Here is a 26749-nt window from a genome sequence, read left to right as displayed (position 1 = left end):
CATGGTGACGTGACCCAGAGTGGCTGTGTGGGATCCAGAGCCTTTCTGCATCCTGGCATTTTCACACCGCCAGAGCAGAGAGAGGTGGTGCTCCAAACAAGTGCTCCAATTAGCAATTTGCATCGACTTAACATGCGACAAAAAATAGCTCTAGTTTGGCGATCACAGCATTTACGCCAATTCTTTTCGAACTTACGTATTACAGACTTTTCTTGTTGCAATTCTGGGGTATACCATTCCCAATATGCATGGCTTAAGTTACATTTTTTAGATCTCAATGGGCACAAGAAATCCAGAGAAGTCTTTGGATGATTATAAAAAAGGTCACCCAGATCAGTGGGTTTTGATTTATTCCAATGAATGAAATCATCGTCATATGAGAGCACAAAAAGATTGGTACATTTTTCTATATTATTTACCGTCCATTCTCTATTATGTGCATTAACTATCTTCAACACTGAGTTAAGTACTACAGTTCATGGTTTCATTTGAAATTTAAAGGGATTAAAAGAATGGTCAGCCCACTACATTTCAAGTGGAAAACAGCCATTAATCGAGCATGACTTTGTAAATACGAGGTTGTCTGTAGCCAACTTTATGTGCATATCTAAAGACTAGCTTGATCAATTCTACAGAGAACATTGAATTGAGTAATCCTTTGGTATTAGCGTTCTGAATGTGCTTACCCCATAACTAGAGTCCCCAAGACACAATACTAGGAAGAATGTAATTGGATCTCAGAAATTAGCTTTTCTAACCATGGTTAATCGCAGAGTGAGGTAGATAATGATACAGACCATGCTTCAATCTATCTAATTCTACACACAGACTATCTGCCCTACTAAACTGATTGCAAATGCTATGGCATATCATAATGCCCATTGATACATTACTGCTACACCATTGTTATACTTTGCTGTCTGGTCCTGACAAAACAAAAATAAATGCATAGTTAGGAAGGACAGGTTATTCAAAAAAATGGGTTTACAATCACCAGAGAGCTAGGTCTCTATAATAAAAAAGGTTTAAAAATATAATTACTAATTGAATCATGCACAGCATGTCTGTTTTAAACTGCTACTCTTACATTACAAAGGTAAGCATTTGATAGAACCTATTCTGAGAGGATTGGGGAGCATCATTTATGTCCCTCTGTGAAACATGAAAAGATACTGTGACACTGCATAAAAGGTTTAAATCTTTACCTCAATATTTAGATTTTCTAATGATGCACTTTAAATTTGAAAAGAAGGGGTTTACAAACCCTAGGTAAAGGGACCTTTGTACACTCTGGAAGTGGAGGCGGCAAATGACGTACAGACACCTATTCAAAGTATTACTTTTCATTGTTTAATTCAAGGATAGCAGCTCTTCGACATTCAATTGACTTTTTATACTCTGAACTGCGGCTCTGAATTCCTTCCAGTCAAGGAAAGATTAAGCGAATTAAAAACGGCACAATACATGGCGGCACACGTCGCTGTTGGCTGGTCCACGTTTAGCAGCCTGGTCCGACGGAGGGAAACAGCCTCCTTCATGTCCCATGGAGGAAACAAATTGTACACTTGAAACTTAAACCCACTGTGAAGGCCACTGAGTGATAATGTTCAATTAAAAAGTGATATATGCAGCCATTCTCAGGCTGAGAGGGGCCAGCTGTGCGCAGAGCGGGCGGAGGGCTGCGGGGGAGTCAGAATGGAGGGCAGCGAAAGCAAGGACTGCAGTCGTGCACAGTAGGTGGGGAGGTGCGCAGGGACCGTACGGGTGCATGTCAAGAGCAGCAAAGGGGAAGCTTGTGTGGAGGGGGTACAATATATATGAAATAAGAGGGACAGGCAAGTTAACGGTGCATACAGAGATCACGAAGGAGTGGGGGGGTGGCATGGAGAGTACTGGAGGGTCACATATGGAACTGGAAGGGGGCATGGGAGAAAAGTTGTCCGGTTCCAGCTGCGCGTGACCGCACTGTGTTTAATGATCCACAAAGGAATGCAGCTGACACCCTGCGCGCTGCTGCTCACTCCCGAAAGCTGTGGGAGTAAACATTCACTGAAAAAGGTGGTGCATGCACCCGCCTTTGGCCAATTGCGTGCTTTCATTTTCTAAAGCCACACGCAAAGACCAATACAATGTGTGGAAAATCTAAAGCCACACGCACAAGTTTACTGAAAAGTCTGGAGTGATTCCAAGGGGCCCTCTCCTAGAGCAGTGCATGCGCCCTGCACTAGGCTTGACCTAATAAAAAAAGGATGGAAATACTGCAAATATCCAGGTCTTTGGCTAAGAAAAATAGGGAAGGACTTGCAGGGGGAACCTTCTCACAGAAAAAGAGGTCAACAATAACGTGTGTAAAGCCAATCGGTCTGTCCTTTTACACAGGTACAAAACCTCAAGTAATTACAAGATATCCTTCTTAAGTCAGAAGAAACAGGATAAACTCTTCAACAAGACTGCAGCCCTTTGAATCTTTACTAGCTGTCCCTCTCAAGAAAGAAGCAACTGCTTAACAAGTCTGTCACAAAGCTGCAGTAACTCACACTGTTACTAAGTGACTCGATTGAGAGAGATGCAACTGCTTCAAAGGACCTTCACAGAGTTGAGGGGTGTGGCTTCAACATAAAAATTTACATATCCACTTTTGTTACTCTACTAAATTGTGCTTCATTTCAATAGGATAAGTGAATATGCCAATGCTGGTATAAGCTGATGAATCAATATAGCAACGTTCAATAAATGTCTTGAATACTATCAAACACTTTGTGAAGACAACCTAGGTACTAGAAGATCATTCAACTGTATTGCTGGGAAACATTTTTTCGAAGCACTAGATTTAAGCCCCAGTAAAATGGCCACTGCTATGGGCTGTGGTAGGAAGAGGCAAAATGCAAGCCAGTAAAGATATTTGGTGAAGTCCTTTTCTTCTTTCTCTTCTCCAAAGCTACAGTTTCTCAAGGCTTTACAGGAGATCACTCGTGGGCCAGATGCAAAAGCACTGAAATACTTTCATGAAGATGCAGTTCCACTAGTCGTTCATAGGTGACCCTCAAAAGTCAAACACAAAAGCATTAAAATTCCTTCATGAAGCTGCAATTCCACTAGTCATAACTAGAAGTCTCTAACAAGTCAAACAAGCATTTACAATGCAACGGTTTCGCCTTTGGAAAAGTTTGAGCTATTGGCATGGTAAATGACAACATTTGTATTTATGTGTTGGTTTTGAAAACAGATAAATAAATGGCATTGTCCTTTACATTGCCAATAGCTCTAACTTTTCCAAAGTCGAAACCGTTGCATTGTAAATGCTTGTTTGTATTGAGGTACAAAAAGTTTGCAAGAAGCGTTTACCATGGAATAGTGATGCGCATGGCAATGTGTACCCCACCTGCCCTGCACGATCTAGGCACCTGTGTAGCTAGTCAGGAGTATGCCCACGGGTTGCAGGCATTTTATTTCACAGCGGAATGACTGCGGTGAGGCAGCAGAATGGGCTAACCCCCCCTGCCCCCCCCCAACCCGCCCCCAGCCCACCCCCAGCCCACCCCCAGCCCACCATCACCAACTTGAGATGCCGTTACTAAGCCAAGCTACTCCCCAAGTTCCTGTCCCGGCTGCCAGTGCACTCTCTCTTTAAACGCCTCGCGTCACCACTGTGGTGGCCGTTTTCCTTCTTTTCTTTGCTTCGCTGTTCCTGGGTTATTAGCTGCTCATTAACTCGTAGATTCAATCAGATGCCCTCTGGAGGCCATTTCCTCACCGTTATGACCTCTAATTAACCAATTACCCAGAGGCTGGCTTTGGGAAAGGAGATCCCCGAATGCAGTCACACGTAGGAATGTCACATGAATTAACTGACAGTGACCGCAGCTGACGTGTTTAGAGTGTGCCTTCCTCCCAAACATGTCCCTAGTGTCGGCGATTTGTTGTTCTTGAGGATTTACGTATTTACCTCGACAGATCTGTAAGAAACTATGGCCGAAGTGTGGGGGGGGGGGAGGGGGAGTTATAGGTCTCATAGGCGTTCACGTGCCTCTGAGGATCCGTGTCACTAGCAGGTGTCTAACACGCGTGTGTATGTGCTGACGATGACACACGCTGGGCACAGAGGTGGTAAGAGCGGACCACACATTTGAATATCATGAAACGTGGCAGACGGGTGTTAATTGTTCAAGGAGCATTATTAGGCTGCTATTTAAACAAGCGAAAGGGTGCCCGGAAGGGGAGCATGAGAAATTAAGTGGTGCTCGGGGAGGCAGTGGTGCAGGAGAAGCGACTCGGTGCATCAGAAGTGAAGTGGTGCATTAAAAGCGAAGCGACGCGTACATCCGGGTCTCTGGTTTGAGCTCTCTGCTCTCTGGGTGCGAGATCGCACTACGGGGGGAGGGGCGGACACCGACAATGTGTCCCGACGCCCCTCTCCCCTTGCAGGCACTCACCGGGTCCGGCGGCTGCTGGAGGAGAGCTCCCGCTCCTCGGGACTCTCCGGGGCCGCGGAGGGACGTTCTCTTTCCCCGGGGCTCCTCCTGTGCTCGGGAGCCTCGGGACGGTCGATGCAGGCTGCTTCCTCCTTCCGGCTCTCTCCTCCTCCTCCTGCGATGACGCGGAAGGGGGCTCGACCGGCTGGGCCAATCCCAGCGCGGCCAGGGCTTGAAGGCGGGCGCTGCTTCCTCCTCTCACTCGGGGCTGCGGCGGTGAATACACGGAGCAATGCCGGGTGGGCACCGGCCTTAAATCTAAATATTAAGCGAGGTGGGCACTCGCTCGGGGTACCACAACAGCGGCAAGGTCCCTGGCAGGGTGGGCACCTGCCAGCGGACAAAATACTCGAAAATCAGGTGCCGGCAATGCCGGACCAGATTCGGGGGCGTTCCCGGCTTTCGGCTGACGTCACGTGACGTCGGCAAAAGCCAAAGAATCTCGGGAACGCCCCCGAATCTGGTCCGGCATTGACGGACAGGCCCCTCGTCCAATGGCTATGCTCCATTTATGGAGCCAGCCAATGAATGACGAGGGCCGACCCAAACCCACACTACAGTTCTCATTAGATTTCTCCTGCGCAAAAGCTGCTTGCGCAGCTTTTTGCAGTCGAAACCTAATGACAAGCATTTACAATGCAACGGTTTCGCCTTTGGAAAAGTTTGAGCTATTGGCATGGTAAATGACAACATTTGTATTTATGTGTTGGTTTTGAAAACAGATAAATAAATGGCATTGTCCTTTACATTGCCAATAGCTCTAACTTTTCCAAAGTCGAAACCGTTGCATTGTAAATGCTTGTTTGTATTGAGGTACAAAAAGTTTGCAAGAAGCGTTTACCATGGAATAGTGATGCGCATGGCAATGTGTACCCCACCTGCCCTGCACGATCTAGGCACCTGTGTAGCTAGTCAGGAGTATGCCCACGGGTTGCAGGCATTTTATTTCACAGCGGAATGACTGCGGTGAGGCAGCAGAATGGGCTAACCCCCCCTGCCCCCCCCAACCCGCCCCCAACCCGCCCCCAGCCCACCCCCAGCCCACCCCCAGCCCACCATCACCAACTTGAGATGCCGTTACTAAGCCAAGCTACTCCCCAAGTTCCTGTCCCGGCTGCCAGTGCACTCTCTCTTTAAACGCCTCGCGTCACCACTGTGGTGGCCGTTTTCCTTCTTTTCTTTGCTTCGCTGTTCCTGGGTTATTAGCTGCTCATTAACTCGTAGATTCAATCAGATGCCCTCTGGAGGCCATTTCCTCACCGTTATGACCTCTAATTAACCAATTACCCAGAGGCTGGCTTTGGGAAAGGAGATCCCCGAATGCAGTCACACGTAGGAATGTCACATGAATTAACTGACAGTGACCGCAGCTGACGTGTTTAGAGTGTGCCTTCCTCCCAAACATGTCCCTAGTGTCGGCGATTTGTTGTTCTTGAGGATTTACGTATTTACCTCGACAGATCTGTAAGAAACTATGGCCGAAGTGTGTGGGGGGGGAGGGGGAGTTATAGGTCTCATAGGCGTTCACGTGCCTCTGAGGATCCGTGTCACTAGCAGGTGTCTAACACGCGTGTGTATGTGCTGACGATGACACACGCTGGGCACAGAGGTGGTAAGAGCGGACCACACATTTGAATATCATGAAACGTGGCAGACGGGTGTTAATTGTTCAAGGAGCATTATTAGGCTGCTGTTTAAAACCGGTGTTAATTGTTCAAGGAGCATTATTAGGCTGCTATTTAAACAAGCGAAAGGGTGCCCGGAAGAGGAGCATGAGAAATTAAGTGGTGCTCGGGGAGGCAGTGGTGCAGGAGAAGCGACTCGGTGCATCAGAAGTGAAGTGGTGCATTAAAAGCGAAGCGACGCGTACATCCGGGTCTCTGGTTTGAGCTCTCTGCAGCTTACAGTATAATGGGTGCGAGATCGCACTACGGGGGGAGGGGCGGACACCGACAATGTGTCCCGACGCCCCTCTCCCCTTGCAGGCACTCACCGGGTCCGGCGGCTGCTGGAGGAGAGCTCCCGCTCCTCGGGACCCTCCGGGGCCGCGGAGGGACGTTCTCTTTCCCCGGGGCTCCTCCTGTGCTCGGGAGCCTCGGGACGGTCGATGCAGGCTGCTTCCTCCTTCCGGCTCTCTCCTCCTCCTCCTGCGATGACGCGGAAGGGGGCTCGACCGGCTGGGCCAATCCCAGCGCGGCCCGGGCTTGAAGGCGGGCGCTGCTTCCTCTTCTCACTCGGGGCCGCGGCGGTGAATACACGGAGCAATGCCGGGTGGGCACCGGCCTTAAATCTAAATATTAAGCGAGGTGGGCACTCGCTCGGGGTACCACAACAGCGGCAAGGTCCCTGGCAGGGTGGGCACCTGCCAGGGACAAAATACTCGAAAATCAGGTGCCGGCAATGCCGGACCAGATTCGGGGGCGTTCCCGGCTTTCGGCTGACGTCGCGTGACGTCGGCAAAAGCCAAAGAATCTCGGGAACGCCCCCGAATCTGGTCCGGCATTGACGGACAGGCCCCTCGTCCAATGGCTATGCTCCATTTATGGAGCCAGCCAATGAATGACGAGGGCCGACCCAAACCCACACTACAGTTCTCATTAGATTTCTCCTGCGCAAAAGCTGCTTGCGCAGCTTTTTGCAGTCGAAACCTAAAAAAGCACAGATATTCTTTCATGAAGGTGCTGTTCCCAAAGTTGCTACTAGGTGTCCCTCTTGAGTCAAATGCAAAAGCATTAAAATTCTTATATAAAGCCGCAATTTCACTAATGGTTACTATGTGCCCCTCTCAAGTCAAATGCAAAAGCACAGAAATATTTTTATAAAGCTGCAGTTCTACTGGTGTCACACTCAAGTAAGGTGTCACACTCAAGTCAGATGCAACTTGTTCAAAGACCTGCACCAAGCTGAGGCTGTGTGGCTTTAATATATAAATTTGCACACACACTTTTTTTAAATCAAATCATTCGTAATTGTTTTCCATAGGACTAATTATTTTCCAAAGCTGGTCCATTATAATGAGTCAAAATGACAAATTTCCATAAATTTCTCGATTTTCATTACCTTTTGTGATCACACCCTACCTACTATATACAGGAACTTTTATTCACTGGTAATTACATGTGTGCTTAGATATAGATAACTTATTTGAGTGTTTATATTTAGTTGGTTAGTTGTTTCTGCATGCTGATGCTGTTGGCAGGCATTGGACTTTTCTCTCACATGTTGAGTAGGGGTGTAGAAACATTCCTCAACTGTAGTTGCACAATTAATTAATAGAGGTCTCTCTCAAGTCAGATACAAGTGGTTGAAATGCCAATCACAAACCGGAGGGGGTGTGGCTTCAATCTAGAAATCTGCGTACACATTCTAGTTACTCTAATGACTTGTGCACATTTTTTGTAGGAACCAAATATACCAAAGCTGGTGAGAAAGGAATATAGTATGGTATAGCCTGTCTTTGCATAGTATGAATTGGTACAGCATGTCCTTGTATGGTACGGTGTGGCCTTTCATTTTATAGTATGGTAGCGTATCGTATGGCCTCTCATTGTATTGTAGTTTGCCATTGCATGGTATGACATAGTATGTGATCACCCGTCACTGTACAGTATGGTATGTCCTTTCATTTTATGGGACGGTAGAGCTACTGTAGTATAAAATGGTACTGTATAGCATGCCATTTTATACTATGGTATGGTATGGTAGGGTAGGGTAGGGTATGTCCTATCATTGAATAGTATGGTATGCGCTGGTTACTGTATTTCATTGTATTGTACGATATGGTATGGCCTGTCCTTGTATAGTATGACATGGCCTGTCATTGTATAGCATGGCCCATCATTGAATGCTATGGCCTGGGATGGACTGTCGTTGTACAGTATGGAATGCTATAGTATGGCCTGTCATTCTTCAGTATTGTATGGTAAGGCATGGCCTTTCATTGTTTAGAATGGTATGTCAATGTATAGTGCAATATTGTATAGCCTGTCATTGTATAGTATGCTATGGTTTGACACTATATAGTATGGTAAGGCCTAGTATTGTATAGTACTATATGGTCTGTCATTGTGTAGTATGATATGGTATAACTAGGGAATGGCCTGGCATTCTACAGTAAGGTATGGGATGGCATACTATTGCATAGTATAGTATGGCCTGTTTTGTGTGGTATTGTTTCTCATTGTATGGTATAGTTTGTCATTGTATGGTATGGTTTGGTCTGTTATTGTATGGTTTAGTATGGCTTGTCATTGTATAGTGTGGTATGGCCTGTTACGGTATAGTATTGCATGGCATGGCCTGTCATGGTACAGTTTGGTATGGCCTGGCATTGTGCAATATAGCGTGGCATGTAAATGTATGGTATGGTATGGCTTGTCATAGTCTAGTATAGTTTGGTAGGACTATGATATGGCCTTTCATTGTATAATATGGTGTGGTATGGGAAGGCCTGTCATTGAATAGTATGGTATGGCCAGCCTTTGTGCATGATTGTATGGTAAGGCCTGTCACTGTAAAGTATGGCGTGCCATTAAATAGTTTGGTATGGGATGGCATTTTATAGTATGGCACGGCCTGTCAGTGTATATGGTATGGCTTATCATAGTATAGTATGGTTTGATTTCCCATTGTATAGTAAGGTATAGTATACCCTGTCATTGTATAGTATGTTTTGGTATGGCCTAACATTTTATGGTATGGCCTGTAATTATATTGTATGGAATGGTATGCCATTGTGTAATATAGTATATGAAAAGATATGGCATTCCATTGTTTAGAATGGAACGGTATGGCCTGTTACTGTATAGGTTGACACTGCATGGACCTGTATGATATAATATGGTATGGTACTGCTCATGATTGTATAGATTGTGGAGTTTGGTATGGTAAGGTGTGGTATGGTATGGGCTGTAATTGAATAGTATGGTATAACATGTCTATGTATCCTATGGCATCATCTGTCGTTTTATATTAAGATATGATATAGCATGGTATGGCCTGTCGTTGTATAGTATAGCATGGTATAGCCAGTCTTTGTATGGTATGGTATGGTATGGTATGGTCTGTATGGTATGGTCTGTATGGTATGGTCTGTAACAGTATAATATAGTATGTCCTTTCATTGTATGGTATGCCCGGTCATTGTCCACTATGTTATGGTATGGCCTGTCATTGTATGGTATGGCATGACTTGTCATTGTACAGTATGGCATAGTACACCTTGTTACAAAGCACATATTAAGCAATGGGAAGAAGTGCAACAGGAGCAGTGAAACAAGCAACAATGTGCTTTCCAATATAATGTTCTTTTTACACTAGAATATCCTATCCAACCCGTAAAACTGCAAACAAACAAATTTCTAATATACCCTGTTTTTGGGTTTTTTTGCATCATGAAAAGTGTACCAAAAAAAACTGTGTTACAAACTAAGTGAGAAATTACTTAATAATGTGACCACAAAGTCATTGAACTATTTTTACTCAACAACCTGTGGCCTGCTGACGTTGCTGTGTAGAGTAGAAGGGGAGAGGTTGAAAAATAAAAGGGAATAAACATGGTAAATTATCCGGTGAAAGAAACAGTGTGGAGCGAAAACCAGGAGCAAGACACCTAAAACACATACACGAGTAAGCAGAACATTTAGAAGAAAAGAAAAAAATAGGCCGAGACAGAAAGCGAAAACAGAGAAAGGACACTCCCAAAAAAGAGGAAGCAGTACTTGGTCCATGCTACAGGGCCGGGGAAAACATTGGAACAGAAAATGAAGCCAGAAAATTAGATTGACAATATAGCCAACCAATGGTAAGCAATCGGTGGGCTCTAAGCCTCTTATAAGTAAACAAAATGTCTTGCAAACGAAAACTGGGCCATCTGAGGGAAGAGCTATTGACATATACAAAGTTAAAATCTCACTTAAATAAACTAAGTGCTGAATGCAACCATCAACAATATAAAATATATATTATTGTCCTCATCAAAAAATGACTGGTGGTATGAAAATCATATGGCAAACAGAGTGATAAAATAATTCACAAGGTCAGTGATTTTTTAAAAATAGAAACGTGATCGCATATGGAACTAAAAGGGTAAGCAATCGGTGGGCTCTAAGCCTCTTATAAGTAAACAAAATGTCTTGCAAACGAAAACTGGGCCATCTGAGGGAAGAGCTATTGACATATACAAAGTTAAAATCCCACTTAAATAAACTAAGTGCTGAATGCAACCATCAACAATATAAAATATATATTATTGTCCTCATCAAAAAATGACAGGTGGTATGAAACAATCATATGGCAAACAGAGTGATAAAATAATTCACAAGGTCAGTGATTTTTTAAAAATAGAAACGTGATCGCATATGGAACTAAAAGGGGAACTGTCAGACCACTACATAATGCAATTGGGACTACTCTTAATTCATATACCCTTCCACTGGTCTTATGGAGAACGCAGGTCACAAAATAACGACAACCTGAAGCTAAAACATCATTACAATCCCATATATGGAGTCACAGGATGGCCAAGTAAGCCTCTGTTTCATCAGTGCCAGTTCTGTAGGCCAGCAGTAAGGAGAGATACATGATGGCTGATTCCGCTAAGACCATTTAACCGTGCAAAGCAGAAAGCTTGAACCTCAAGACATCATTCAAATGCCAATCAGAAGCTACAATGCACATCCAACACTCTTACCCTTGTGCCAAAATAGAATTCACCCTAATACAGACCACGCATGCGATATAACTCAGTCAAGTTAATAATGAACTCACTCAAAATTTCTGAGGTGTTTGACAGATATTATGGAACCCTATTCAGTACTAAAAATCCGATCAGGCCACGATGGAAGACTATTTCTTTAGATATTTGAAACTTCCATCCTTATCCTCGAAAGTCAGACATCTCCGGGAAAGTAAAATCATGCTAGACAAAATATCAGAAACAATCACATTCCTACCAATGTCCAAATCCCTGGTTAAGATGGCTTCCCAGAGGAATCCTAAGAGATTGGCAAGGAATATCTAGTCCTCATACTATATGCAGCTTTTAATAAAGCAGAATGCATGGGCTCCTTACAACACTCCAATAAAGGGATTATCTCACTTATACCAAATGAGGGAAAAGATAATCTAGAATGTAGTAGCTACCACCCAATTTCTTTAATATAGATATCAAAATTTTAGCCAAAATTATAGCCATCAGACTATGCAAGATTATCCCCTACCTAATATATGAGCCACTAAAATAGATTCACAAGTGGAATATGTGCCGTGTTATCCTCCTGTAACGACTTGTAAACGCTTACCCATTTGATATGGCAGACCCACGACTACCCGAGCAAAGCAGGAATGGTATCATTGGATGAGGAAAAAGCCTCTGTGTGGAGTGAGGGTTTCTCTTCAGAACAAAGGGGAGGTTGGGCCTAAGCCAAGGTCAAATGGCTGTATTAAAACCCGACTGCGCAAGTAAACTGCATAGGGCTTCTCTTACGCATATTCCCAAGCAGTAGAGGCAAATTTCAGTGATGTCTACTGTGGCTACTGCAATTTGTATTGGCAATTGCACCACTCTTTGCAGCAGCCTAACTATCAGATCAAATAGAAGGTATATACTTTGTCCTCGGCGGTACAATCTAACAACAACGTCATAAAGGCCATGCTAATACTCTGGAAACAGACACACAAACAATTGGCAATCAAACTTTACCTGCACAGAGGAGCACCCAGCTGGAACAATAAAGGAATTAAGATCACCAATGCATTGACTGAAATGGATTTCAAAAGGTATATCACTGTGAGACCATCCTTACACTGGATGAATGTACGACTGAGCCATCACGTGTCACATCCAGCGTGCAAATGGTATAGAAAATCAATGATCATATAACATTATTTCATCTGATCTGGCCCCTTTCTAAAGATTACAAAAACACCATATACGCTGCACCTGCTCTCACGTAGGCTGACAAACCAAAATACACCACACTACTACAATGAATGCATTGCCAAATATCTGCCAAACTACTGATCAGTTTCTTCAGGACCCCTTGAATGCTACAAGGAATTCAGAATGACTACCCCATCTTGATTCTTGACCTTTCCTCTGTTTCACTGATCTGGTACTCAACAAACCCAAGACACTACAAAAGTTGACATGTACACAAAGCTCCTGACATTCTCTCAAACACACCAGACTCCTTATTTTACCCTCTCACCAATATTTGTGCAAAGTAATATTCTCAAAGGCTACCATCAATTGTATTTACCATCCATCATTACAAACACTTGCGGCCCCTACTAGGAGCTTTGCCCTTTAATGTTCCTACTCCACACCCCCTCCCAGAAAACTGGCTGATCCATCGAGAGCTATGCCAAGCATAATCTTAATAGCGTTACAACTGTTGGTTCTTGAACTGGAAACATTGTATGGTTTATGTAAATTCTCAATTTTAAAAAAATGACTGTAAAATAGGAAATTTTAAATTGGTGGTCAAACTTTTGTTGGGTTATGTACATTGAACGGAAGAAGTCCTCCATGCCCTGCAGATCTGGCCCATCTCTTAACCATGCCTACCTTGTGCTATGTCAAGACACTGCATCGACAACATCCAATAGTAATAGGCAGCATCATTGAATCTGCTTTCCACGACAGCGTTGTGAGTGAGCTGCTCCAGAACCTTGACTGCTTCGTCCTGTCTACCGGCCTTGTGAAAAGCTGCAAAGAAAACCCATTCAGGAGTCAACATTGAAGCTGTTAGTCAAGTGAAATCAAAATGTGAATAAAATCTTATGACATGGCTAGGGGAGAGGATGTTGCCTTATGGCTAAAGCAGTCAACGTTGAAGCTGGGGAACCGGGTTCGAGTCTCGGCAACAACGCTCAACATCCTGTGATTCTGGGCAAATCACTTAATCCACCTATGCCTAACAAAAATGAATGTGTACTCAAGTACAGAAACTGGTGCTATGTAAAGCGCTCTGATACCAAATATTTTCAGGTCTAGTTCGCGCTATATAAAATCCTAAAAAACATATATATATATAAACAATTGCTTCCCACACCTATGTACTGTAAAAAATGCTCATGTGAACATACTTTGCCATGCACTCCTCAGAACAAAATTCAATCTTGCGAGCGATACAATAATGAGGACATATTGAGGAAAGGAGAGAAGGTTATAGATCAGGATGTTATGTGCAAAGCAACATTTTGTTCCTCCACTGATTACTCTAATCCAAAAATCAAGTCAAGCTTTGGATCAGAAAGCAGACCATCATCAACAGAACAGCCTTGTGGATAAAAATCTTTAAGAAAAATATATGGGAAGACGTGATTCATATGTAAGATACCACCTACAGCTGCAAACTCGCCTCTTCAAAAAATTGTTCATCTCAACAGTTTATAACTATCGGTCCAACCCCTAAATATTCTAATCATCCCTCCTCTCTGTATAGGCTATGCAGCACGGCCAGTCATAAAGACCTAGCCAAATCTTAAGCGCGCAGCAGGCATAAACTCAGACTGGGTCATCTGAATAGTTCTTTTATTTGCAATCGCCAACATACCACACCAACGAAATTATCATAGCTGAAAATGCACAAAGAATTTTACAGGTCTAAGGTTTTTTCAAGCAGCTTCATCCACAGCATCTTGTAATGTTGCTGATAAGTTGGAAGACTGATCCACGTATTTCTTAGAAATTGACTGTATAAACTTACTTATTGTACAACCTCTGGAGAGTTTAATTAAAGGCAATGGCCCAGTGACTAGGTCACTTTTTGTAAACCTATACTCCTCAGTTCTAATCCCAGTTTTAACACATAAGCAAAACATTATGTTATTCTAGGTAAAAATCACTTGATTTTTATGTGCCATAAAATTGTATAAAAGCAAAATGTAATGTAAGGGTGCAAACCAACACTTGATTCACCTACTAACTGCCACTGATGTGCATCACTCTGTTGCTGTCCGGTTATGATCACAACATATAAACACAGGCTTGCATACAAGGATGAAAAGGTACCATGATCTTGATGTCAGGAACACACCATCGGTGCCAACAGGACACATGAGCCTAATCAGATGGGCAAGCGACAAATGAAAAGTAGCGGAGAACAGGATCTCTTACAGAGAACCAAGATGAGTCATGTACTTTGTGCACCACCTCAGTATTTTTAGGGCTATGGTTAGGACACTCAACAATTGTGTGGACTACAACTCCTTGATGTCAGAAAGGTAACCACTGAACACGATGCGAGTGTCAAGCCTGGCTGCATAGCATTTAGAATCAAACATTTTTAAAGACTGTTTGTTTAGGTAGATAAAGTATTTCTTCTTGCAAGAAGGTGTATTCTATGTGCAAGAAGGTACTGACTTATGGAGCCTGGATTAGAACGCAGGTCAGATAACAGTCACCATCGAAGTGACCAAAGGAAGAGGCGTCATGGCCTAAAGGGAAATAGGAGATTCTCTAACGTGCGCATATCCATAGAGGAGTGGTAGATTGAGCGCACACTTCACATATGCATTCCTGACATGGGACCATGTCCAGCCCAGCTGGCTTTTTCATGTTGCTCAATCAGTCTATAGGTAACTATTAGCAGGAGTGACATTCGCCAAACATTGCAAGGGACGTTCTAGTCCCAACAACATTGCATTGACGCTCCTTCACCTCTCTGCAGGTTATTACAGGGTACACAATATTATTCTGGTCAAACAAGCAAAATGTCTGGCACTGCACTACAGCAGACCAATTATTTGCTCTAAACTCACACAAGAGATATGAATGGCTACAGGTTTTTATGGTGCATACCCAAGGGTTCATCCACCTCACCCTAGTCATTCAACATATACTTTTGATGCTGTGTAGCGGGTTAATAGGCAGCACATGTACCACTTCCGATGTAAAGGGAGAGAGCTCCGATCCATTGCCACCTGGAAACTAAAACAGGAATCGTGGCCATCATTAAAGATTGCCTGGAACAAATTTACTACTGCATGAAATAAGCCACTTCTGCCTTAATGGGGCCAAAACCGTGGTCCTGGTACAAGGAGATGTCAAGGACCTAACTACGCACCCACATAGGGAGACCAATTCAGTCACTGAAAGCACAGTAGGCACAGCCTTTAAATCATGCATACATTCATACTCCCAAACAAGTACAGTGATCAAAAGTATCAACTTCATTTATCCATTCTTTGAAACATCGCACCTGCAGCGGTCTCCCCATTCCCCTACGCCCTGGTGCCACTGCACCCGCTTGACTAATAACATACCACGCCCCCCTTATCTGTGAGAACAATTTTACACAACACCCAGGCGTATTATTCGGTTTTCAAATTCAAAAACTCAGTTTGAAAGGAGATGGCACATGGACCAGAAACACAGCATCTCACCTTTCTGGGCTTCCTCAAACCGGTCATTCTCCGCCAACCACTGCGCATAGGGCACATAGACATCATCTTTAAACTCTGGATGCTTCTCCACTAAGGTGAAGGCCTGCAAGAGGAGATATTAGTGGTAATCATGTAACCACTACAACATAACACACACACACCATTTCATGAAGATTAATAGATTAGTCTACCCTGCCTAGAGATGTTAGAGTGTAGCCCTCCTCTGGATTGGGGGTGTCTCTTGACAGAATAACAAATACACAAACATTTTAGTCAATCTGGAACTAACAGCTGATGTAGTCATTTTTCCAAAAGTACATACATGGTCAGTATAGGAACATTTATTTGAAGACCAGTATAAAAGAAATTGACCTTCAAAAGCTTTCTAAGGATCTAAAGGCATTTCGCTGCATGAATATTCGTCTTGCAAGTCTCATTAAATGCTCTTCGTGTTATCAATGGCCTACTCTACTTCCATTTGCTGCTTCTCCAGTGTTGCCGACCAGGTTCTTCATCAGTGTTCACCCTACTGCTCACCTCATCTTTGGGGTGTGTTTCCGCGATCATGTCACTCGAGCCTTGGAAACTCTTCTCTGGCTTCCCTAGTCTTACGGACACACATGCAGGTGAAGCAGTCCAACAGGACCATGGGCCATTACTCAGTGTATCTCTGCTCAGTGTGACATCATTCATAGGTTTTTGGTGGCATGAGTAGGGTGCAAAGGCGTTCTCAAAATTGTCCTCTCCCTAGTATGTGTCCTTAGCTAAGATCTGTGCCTCTGAAACTTTATGTAGTTTCTTTTCTTGATACTATGGGACTGTAACAGTTATTTGTTAAGGTACGCACTACTAAACAACAAACTTTAAGTACAAAACGACAATGGGAAAAACCGTTTATATATGCTGGACAAAGACCCCACCAGGACCAGGGTATAGACACTTAGTAAAGACAATGGTCTAGTGGGACTCTTTCACTGGGGACCGTATCCTAGAGTACAACGGTAACAAAGTCAAGTTAAAACATGCATTTATGAACCAATCAATGATGCAGACAAGATTCACTGCAGCCTCAGTTTTCTCTGTTGCTCGTGTTTTCATTATACTTACATAGGTACAAGATATATGTGGCAACACAAATTACATGCAAAGGGAAGATTACAATACTGTCTCTGGTTTCCTAACAGTGATACTCCAATAGAGTATTTAAGACAATTCACAGGTATTCTTTTAGAGCGGCAACCACATGAAATCAATGGATTTATTTTGACGTTTAAACCCAATATCGAGGTCTCATCAGGACCAGTCATCAGGCTACCATTAGCATCTAACTAGTGATGCCTTCGGTGGTCGGTGTATCCATGTTCTTTTCAACTAAGTGATAGGTTATGGTAACTATTCAGAATGAAAAGAGTGCATTTCACAGGCCCCAACACTATTCTTATTGATTTTGAGGAGGACACTGTTCTTCCTAACAATTAGTTTGTGTCAATATTTTATATACAGGTAAGGTTCTAGAGTGAATCTGTATTTTAGACAGAAACCAGACAGAGTTAAACTGTAAAAGGTTCTCTGAGGTGCAGCTCTGGGGCACCTCCAATGACCCTACCCTGTAAATGGAACTGCCATTTTGTAATGCATGCAATAGAGTGTTGCAAGTGATACCATCTGACTCACAGTCTCCATAAAACCCAAATGTAAACTCAAACAACTAAAAAATACCTATGTGGAAGAGAAGAACTTATTTTGCTTGGAAGGGAGAGGATTCTACCTGGTGATGGTTAGATGATTTGGTTTCTTATGAATGGAAACAAAGGCCGGCTCCAGGCTTGTATCTCTCCTACGAAACACCAGCACTCTCCCCACAGCCTGTTGAGGAGGCAGTAGGCATTCTACCATGGATGAGGAAGTCCAGTTTTAGTGCAATACAGAAAGCACATTAACCACCTCCAGTGGGGCTCTTGGATGCCGGCCAGTGGGGTCACCATGATGAGGCCACTTAGTCCCAACTATAGCTGAATTCCTAAACTGACCATCCCCCTTCCACCCTCTCCAGCCCCACCTGTGCTCCATCACCATGTCTGTTAGGCAAAGCAAAGGACACTTTAAAACCAGAAAAAAAGAAAACGGGGCTTTGGCTGCCTTCTCAAGTCTACAGGAAGAGGAAGGGCTGTAGGGTAGAAACCAGAAGAAATTGTGAGCTCATTGCTTTAAGTTGGATGAGAAAACTTGGGGGTCCCAAAATGGGGCTTGGCCAAGGAAATGTAACTGGGAAACCTTTAGAAGAGGTGTGTCCTATGTAATTATGGGCGTGGCCTAAAGCAAGCAAAGTAGCATGTTGTGCTTGAGCGTCCGTGCATCCGAACACATGTAGGTATTTATGGTATTTTCAAAGCCTGTGCTCACCGGAAGCTACCTTGGCACTAAGAATACCTTGGCACTAAGAATATCATGTCTAAGGCAACTAATTCAAAGGCCATTCATCGGTCCACTCATCCAAATACTGGTTTTAATGAAGAAAAAGTCAATACTGATTCACTCCTACGCGGACGGGGAACATTGTTCCAGAGTCTGGGTGCCATGACACAGAGCACCCTGTCACCAATACATCAACAACAAACACATACACATAAAACAAGGCGGGCCTATTGGCTTTACCAATGCCTGTTAGCACTCATTTTTATTGTCCCCTTCATGTCACTTTCCAGTTTGTAAAAACAACAATTGATGGACAGAATGCTGAACAATGTCATACATTCACCCCAGTACAGAGATCTGGGCCTAAATGCATCGTTTTTTTTGCACTCCACACCACCCCAGGTCAGACATAGCCATATGCAAATCAGCCTTGACCCTGTGCCTCATGGGAACAGTCCAGCCCGAACGTCCAAGCCATGTCTTTCCTGGACCGGAATCAAGCAGACGGCTGGAATGCCAGAAACCGGTCCTCGGAAGCTTGTTTCCGGTCCAGGGAAGACATGGCTTGGCAGTTCGGGCTGGACTGTTCCCATGAGGCACAGGGTCAGACTGATTTGCATATAGCCATGTTTGAACTGGGGTGGCAGAGTGGGCTAAAGAACGGTGATGGATTTAACCCAGATCTTTTGACTGGGTGTGAGTGTTTGATTGATTCAGATGCTCCGTTCATCACCACCCCCTTTTGTACCGCTTTTGGCCGCCATAAGTGTGGCAGGGTATGCTCAGACGTGAGTCCCTTGCTAAATTTGCCACTGGATTCAAGCAAGCCGGGCTGAAGACGGCTGGAATGCCAGAAACCGGTCCTCGGAAGCTTGTTTCCGGTCCAGGGAAGACATGGCTTGGCAGTTCGGGCTGGACTGTTCCCATGAGGCACAGGGTCAGACTGATTTCCATATAGCCATGTCTGAACTGGGGTGGCAGAGTGGGCTAAAGAACGGTGATGGATTTAACCCAGATCTTTTGACTGGGTGTGAGTGTTTGATTGATTCAGATGCTCAGTCCATCACCACCCCCTTTTGTACCGCTTTTGGCCGCCATAAGTGTGGCAGGGTATGCTCAGACGTGAGTCCCTTGCTAAATTTGCCACTGGATTCAAGCAAGCCGGGCTGAAGACGGCTGGAATGCCAGAAACCGGTCCTCTGAAGCTTGTTTCCGGTCGAGGGAAAACATGGCTTGGCAGTTCGGGCTGGACTGTTCCCATGAGGCACAGGGTCAGACCGATTTGCATATAGCCATGTCTGAACTGGGGTGGCAGAGTGGGCTAAAGAACGGTGATGGATTTAACCCAGATCTTTTGACTGGGTGTGAGTGTTTGATTGATTCAGATGCTCCGTCCATCACCACCCCCTTTTGTACCGCTTTTGGCCGCCATAAGTGTGGCAGGGTATGCTCAGACGTGAGTCCCTTGCTCACTTTGCCACTGGATTCAAGCAAGCCGGGCTGAGACGGCTGGAATGCCAGAAACCAGTCCTTGGAAGCTTGTTTCCGGTCCAGAGAAGACATGGCTTGGCAGTTCGGGCTGGACTGTTCCCATGAGGCACAGGGTCAGACTGATTTGCATATAGCCGTGTCTGAACTGGGGTGGCAGAGTGGGCTAAAGAACGGTGATGGAATTAACCCAGATCTTTTGACTGGGTGTGAGTGTTTGATTGATTCAGATGCTCCGTTCATCACCACCCCCTTTTGTACCGCTTTTGGCCGCCATAAGTGTGGCAGGGTATGCTCAGACGTGAGTCCCTTGCTCACTTTGCCACTGGATTCAAGCAAGCCGGGCTGAAGACGGCTGGAATGCCAGAAACCGGTCCTCGGAAGCTTGTTTCCGGTCCAGGGAAGACATGGCTTGGCAGTTCGGGCTGGACTGTTCCCATGAGGCACAGGGTCAGACTGATTTCCATATAGCCATGTCTGAACTGGGGTGGCAGAGTGGGCTAAAGAACGGTGATGGATTTAACCCAGATCTTTTGACTGGGTGTGAGTGTTTGATTGATTCAGATGCTCCGTCCATCATCACCCCCTTTTGTACCGCTTTTGGCCGCCATAAGTGTGGCAGGGTATGCTCAGACGTGGGTCCCTTGCTCACTTTCCCACTGGATTCAAGCAAGCCGGGCTGAAGACGGCTGGAATGCCAGAAACCGGTCCTCGGAAGCTTGTTTCCGGTCCAGGGAAGACATGGCTTGGCAGTTCGGGCTGGACTGTTCCCATGAGGCACAGGGTCAGACTGATTTGCTTATAGCCATGTCTGAACTGGGGTGGCAGAGTGGGCTAAAGAACGGTGATGGATTTAACCCAGATCTTTTGACTGGGTGTGAGTGTTTGATTGATTCAGATGCTCCGTCCATCATCACCCCCTTTTGTACCGCTTTTGGCCGCCATAAGTGTGGCAGGGTATGCTCAGACGTGAGTCCCTTGCTCACTTTGCCACTGGATTCAAGCAAGCCGGGCTGAAGACGGCTGGAATGCCAGAAACCGGTCCTCGGAAGCTTGTTTCCGGTCCAGAGAAGACATGGCTTGGCAGTTCGGGCTGGACTGTTCCCATGAGGCACAGGGTCAGACTGATTTGCATATAGCCATGTCTGAACTGGGGTGGCAGAGTGGGCTAAAGAACGGTGATGGATTAAACACAGATCTTTTGACTGGGTCTGAGTGTTTGATTGATTCAGATGCTCCGTCCATCGCCAGCCCCTTTTGTACCGCTTTTGGCCGCCATAAGTGTGGCAGGGTATGCTCAGACGCGAGTCCCTTGCTCACTTTGCCACTGGATTCAAGCAAGCCGGGCTGAAGACGGCTGGAATGCCAGAAACCGGTCCTCGGAAGCTTGTTTCCGGTCCAGGGAAGACATGGCTTGGCAGTTCGGGCTGAACTGTTCCCATGAGGCACAGGGTCAGACTGATTTGCATATAGCCATGTCTAAACTGGGGTGGCAGAGTGGGCTAAAGAACGGTGACGGATTATTTAACCCAGATCTTTTGACTGGGTGTGAGTGTTTGATTGATTCAGATGCTCCGTCCATCACCACCCCCTTTTGTACCCCTTTCCAGTTTGTGCCCCTCTTAAAAATCATTTCCTGAGATTTATTTATGACATTGAGTACAGGGTTTCACTGGGCTGTAGGATAATCAGGGCTGGTTTGACAGGTCAGTGTGTGGGCTGTTTTTTGGGCGGTTTGTGGGCCCGGTTTATGGTCTGCTGGGTCGGTTTTTACGGTTCATTTCCCTGATATTACCACAAACATTGCCTACACCAAGCACAAAAGGATGCAGTCTCCAATACCGTGCAAACCACCTATACAGCTTATTTTTACAACTTCAAAACTGCCCCGAATTGAAGACATGGGCCACATTGTTTTTAGCTATCTTATGCACTAATTATGCCACTTTAGTTTTGGTGCATAGGCCAATTTTGTATCTCAGTCGGACCCTATGGGCCACTGATGCCAACCCACCGAAGGAAAGGCTCAGACGAGGCTTGAACTACCCACACAGTGAGACAATGCCCTGCTCCCGGCTGGGAGAGGATTCATTTCCCTTCTAATCATACTAGACCGGTCTGTGAACTTAGGCACAGACAGCCACACTGCTAGGGCACCGTGGCCTTGAACCCGCGGCCAAGGTCCCCTGGACGGCCGTGAAACACCCTAGGTTGTGGAGGAGAGGTTGCAGAAGCAGAAACTGGACTTCTGCTCTGTTCCCATGTGGTGTCCTACTTTAACCCCTCATCCTGAGCACTCCCTTCGGCCTATGGCAGTGGTTCCCAAAGTGTGCGCCGCGGCACCCCGGTGCGCCGTGATGCGAGGCCAAGGGCGCCGCGGCGCCGCACAGAATGTGGGGGGTTTGAAAGAAATGCCACCTTCAACACGCTTCACAATCTGGCCCTCCGTGGTGCCTGTAAATCGATCGCTGCAGGCTATTTTATAGCGCAATGCAGTGCAAGAAACATAGTTGCAGCACTGTGTTGTGCTCGGGGAGAAAGCAGGGCTTCATATCTGAAAATATATCACACTTGTGGTCTCATTCCCAGCACTGGCGCTGTTTGAGAATCGCTAAACCCCATGCACGATGTACAGCATAATGTACAGCATATGTTTTATACTAGAAACGTACCCATCCAGTAAAAATAAAACGCTTAAAAACACATTAAACTTTTCAAACAGGGGACGGGTGCTCTACAATATAGCACAAATGTAAAGTTTTAATAGGAGAAATTAAAACATTTGTCCACCTTAATGCCTGCCTCACAGATAGATTTACGATCTCTTTTTGCTGCTACAACTCGAAAGGGTGTACAAACACGTCAACGCCATGGTCGCATCTCTGAGTGTCTCTGCTAGACTCTGTCTGTATTTTGCATTACGAATTCTTTTGTAGGTTTGGGGGTTCATACTACTTTCCAATATTTGGATTGGTAAAAAAAAACGCATGTTTGGCCACAGAAATGTAGAATGACGGGGGAAGTTAAACTCATAATTAACAATTTCAGGAAATGTAGAGTGCTGCTGTGTGTGTCCATTTAATAGTAAGTGAAGTTTTCGAAAGTGAGTTTGTTAGTAACTTGTAAACAGTGATTCCTTACAGTATTTAGAGGAAAAAGACAAAAATCTTTAAATTTACAAAGAAGAACAACTAAAACAGCTCAAAATTCAGTGCTCTTGTATTCACTAACGAAATATAGAGTGCCCCGATTCCAAGACGAGCATGCACATTACACCTATATTATTTATGTTGATAGAGCAAGATTTCGCATATTTCGCGACTTGCTTGAGTCATGAACCTCGAATCTGTTATAACCCGGTAACAAAATTGTATGTTGTACTAATTTTCCTTTATTTTTGAATGCGCGTGTATCTTAGTGATGCTTGCCTATGTGTTTTACTAATACGATTAATCTGTGTCCTTAAAATGGCCGCCGTTTGGAATATTGCTTCTGCGCATGCGTTAGTCACACTCACGTGATGTGACGTAGTTGTAATTCTGGAGGGAAAGGGTGCGCATGCGTAATAGCCACAAGATGGCTGCTTATGTATTAACGTGGTGAAGCTCGTGCAGATGCTCTCGTGTTATTGTGTATTGCACTAATATAAACCCGCATAGTATATTTTTATAGTGATAAAACCATAAGTATACAATCATGATGTGTAGTATATTCATTTATTTCTATGTTTTAATTTGTTTTCGCTTACTTTTCATGTACCACGATAACTGGGGGGTCTGACTGTGACGAGAACCATTCTGACGGTCCCTTCTGCGCATGACACGCAGCCAGGGAGAAATGTCCTTGAACAGTGGAACTCAGCCAGCTGGCAGCCACAGTCAAGATGCTCCTGCGAAAGCCACCTCTGACCTAGGAGGATGGAGCAGAATTTTTCGTTTGTAACAATTGTAATTCTTCATTGTATTCTGTGAAACTTTTCGTGGGAACCCCAATCCTGCTAGGCGGATCCCTAGAATGTAAATTTGGGCTTACAATAGTCTGTTCTGATTGGTGTGTTAACCTAGCCTACTTTGGGACCAATCGAAATTGTGGATTCTGACACTTTGCAACATTGGGGGGTGGTACACTGACCCCAAAACAGTATATCTAGCCTAGGTTCAGCTAGAGAAATTGTCCGACTTGTCTGAATAGCTGACCTGTCACTGACCCAACGCACTCAATAGGTGACTGAATTTACAGGGTGCTGCGGAGCACTCTGTCCGAAATTGACCATAGACTTTAAGGGTTTTACTAAACCTTAAGTGCTGGCGGAGCACTTTGCTGGGGAGTTCGCTAACCCAATCGGGGTTCTGACTGATAGCTGCAGAGAGGGTGGAGCGCAGGCGTTGCTTCCAAACTGCGGGTGCTGGTCGTGCCTTGGGATCCTGTCCTGATCCTAATCTGGGTTTCCTGTCCTGTCCTGGGGTGTCCATTCTGCACCTTCTGTCCCATTGATGACTGCTATTCCTTGGGGTATTTCCTGTCCTTGACTGATCCGTGGCCAGGGTTGGTTTTCACACCATTCTAGGTAAATATATAGATAGGGCTGAGAACTCTATACTGCACCTTTCTATTTTCTGTCTTTGCTTCAATAAAGACATACCTTTGCACATGTTATAATTTCCATGTTTTTCGCAATCTACTATATGAATGACCATTGCATTTTTCATAGCATGTTCCTATGTTACCCTACCTTTTAGAGCACAATTCTCTCCATACTGTTTATGAATTTAGATGTGGTTCATAGTTTCTCCTGAATTCTATTCTTGAAATAATAATATTAGAATTATAGCGTGTTCCACTTCTCACCCTTCCGGTAGATGTATAGGATTCCTAATTTTCCACTCATTTTCATGAAGTACGTCCCAATAGTATAATTCTAGTACATGCAATAAGTTTGCTCATTTATTGATGTCTATTCTTGAGTTTCCGTTTTAAGTCTACTTAGCGTGTTCCCTGTCGCACTATTTACAAAAATTTAAATGATTGCCTTTACACTTTCCTTGTATGGTTATGTTCTTTTTGTTATCGTGATTATCGATTGCCTTTTAACTGTAAGCCTAATGCTCTCAGAAACTGATTTCTAGATAAAACCTTTAAAACTTCTCAGTTGTCCGTGGTCATTTTATGAATATCAAAGGTATTTAAAGTTGGGTTTTGTATTTTGTCTACTTTTCTTCACAGCTAGCTCCCTGATCCATTGTGGTCATAGGTACCCGTAACGGTGGATTGGTAAGTCGGGTACGCTAGAATAAATAAGAAGGAATCAGGGTTGCTGATGGTAGATTTGTGAGGTCGCCTGATTAATGTATATGGTGATTTGAAATCTATGGGCCCGAAATCTATATGGTGAAATTTTTGGTCGGGTGACCCACGATCTCTATCAGTAATTTTCTGGTAGCAGAGCTATGGTTAGGGACTAGTTAAAGTTAGGTAGGACTAGTTAAGCTAGATAAGTTGGATGCTGCTAGTTGAGAAAGAACTTTTGCTGCTAAAAGAGTAAAGATTTTAGGTGAACTGATCACTCACGTGAAATGCTTTGCTTTGGAAAATTATGAAATGTTTTATATTGTTTTTCTTATTATTGTACTGATATATGTATTAACCCACTCGTAAAGTTACTGTTACATGTTTGTTGGGAATCCCCGGGGAATTAAATAGCGAGTGGTGAAGAGAATCCGCTTGCTTTGAGGTCACTTACTCCAGGAAGGTTAGTGCAGGTTAGGTAAAACTGGAAGCACTAACTAGGGTTTTTTCTGAATATATGTTTGAATAAATGATTGCTACGAGATCATTGGCAAAACTTCTCTCGTGATCTAACCTAGTAAGAGTCACAGTGGAAGGAGTAGCAGGTTCGTCGGAGCTTGAGTGATAGCAAAGGGGTTCGCTGGTGAAACGTTGGACTTAGAATATATCCCAGAAAAGTGGATGAGTCTAAGGAAGTAACGGGTTCCCTAATGCTTGAGTGAAGGGTAGGCAGAAGAGATCTATCCGTAGTGTGTGAAAAGTAAATGGAAGTAGTTTACTTGCAGTGAAACAAATCTTTTCTGTCTAGACACTTGAGTACAGTGGCGAATGTGTATTCGTTGTTAAATAACCAAGCACTAGCACTTTAGAAAGAAATAAAGTTTCCGTTACCTTGTGAAGGAGGGAGTCAGTTGCGAGGCTGCTCTGACGTCACTCCGTGTCGCGCTGGGATTGGTAGACGCAGCGGGTGAGTAGCGGAGCTGGAATTGTAAAGGAGGGGTGAGTGCCGAAGCGTGAGAAACTATCTCACGAAAAAGGCCGCGCACCCATTGGTCGAAATTATTTGAATTCGTGCATTTCATTGGTCGCACGAAAATAAGAGACGCACTTGGATTGGGGGTGATTTTGTAAACAGAGTCACTCGAAGAAATCGTATGTGGCATTCGTACAGACCGCATACTAGACCTGATCCGCGACATTTAGGGTTTGAAAACGATCAGTGGAAAGGTCATAAAACTGACATTATGTACGGAAACAAGAGAAAATTATCTCTTGTAAACAAAGTAAAGAATTATTTCAAAAAGGACAAACCGATTAGAACCAGAGAAGGTGTTGTCATTCCGCCACCGAATACTCCTGCATCTTTCATGATGTTTGATAAAGGGTACCACTCGTGTGTATGGTTGGAAAATTGGGTGGAGTACACGAAAGATGACGGAGTATTGGCTTTTCCCTTAGAAGGTACATTTAATGGCAGAATTCTATTTAATTTGAGAACCCGAATGAATGACTTACATCCCAGACCTAGATTAACGCAGTACGAAGCTTTAGAGGAATGGGAGATCAAAGCTTTTGAAAGGGATAAGCCCCGGATGGATAAATGGTTGACTAAATTTTATCCGAAACTAAAACAAGAGACCCGTGACAAAAAGATGAAACAGTGGAGACAGAATATGATAGTAGAAGGACTGTTTCCA

The 26749-nt window shown here is 44.3% G+C and overlaps 1 protein-coding gene across 1 annotated transcript in view; it reads right to left on the bottom strand.

Annotated features, from left to right (window-relative positions):
* Positions 1 to 26749, bottom strand: part of IFT122 (intraflagellar transport 122) — a 402329-nt gene that overhangs the window by 127798 nt on the left and 247782 nt on the right. The window contains exons 20-21 of the mRNA XM_078661691.1: positions 15864 to 15966; positions 13042 to 13182 (exon numbers count right to left, since the gene is read on the bottom strand). Coding sequence (XP_078517817.1) covers positions 13042 to 13182; positions 15864 to 15966 — 244 coding nt within the window. The remainder of the gene's footprint in view (positions 1 to 13041; positions 13183 to 15863; positions 15967 to 26749) is intronic.

The sequence above is a fragment of the Lissotriton helveticus genome, chromosome 9 (genome assembly GCF_964261635.1).
Source record: "Lissotriton helveticus chromosome 9, aLisHel1.1, whole genome shotgun sequence".
Classification (NCBI taxonomy): Eukaryota; Metazoa; Chordata; class Amphibia; order Caudata; family Salamandridae; genus Lissotriton; species Lissotriton helveticus.
Note: the sequence above shows the minus strand (reverse complement) of the source record. Positions and strands in the feature narration are given on the sequence as shown.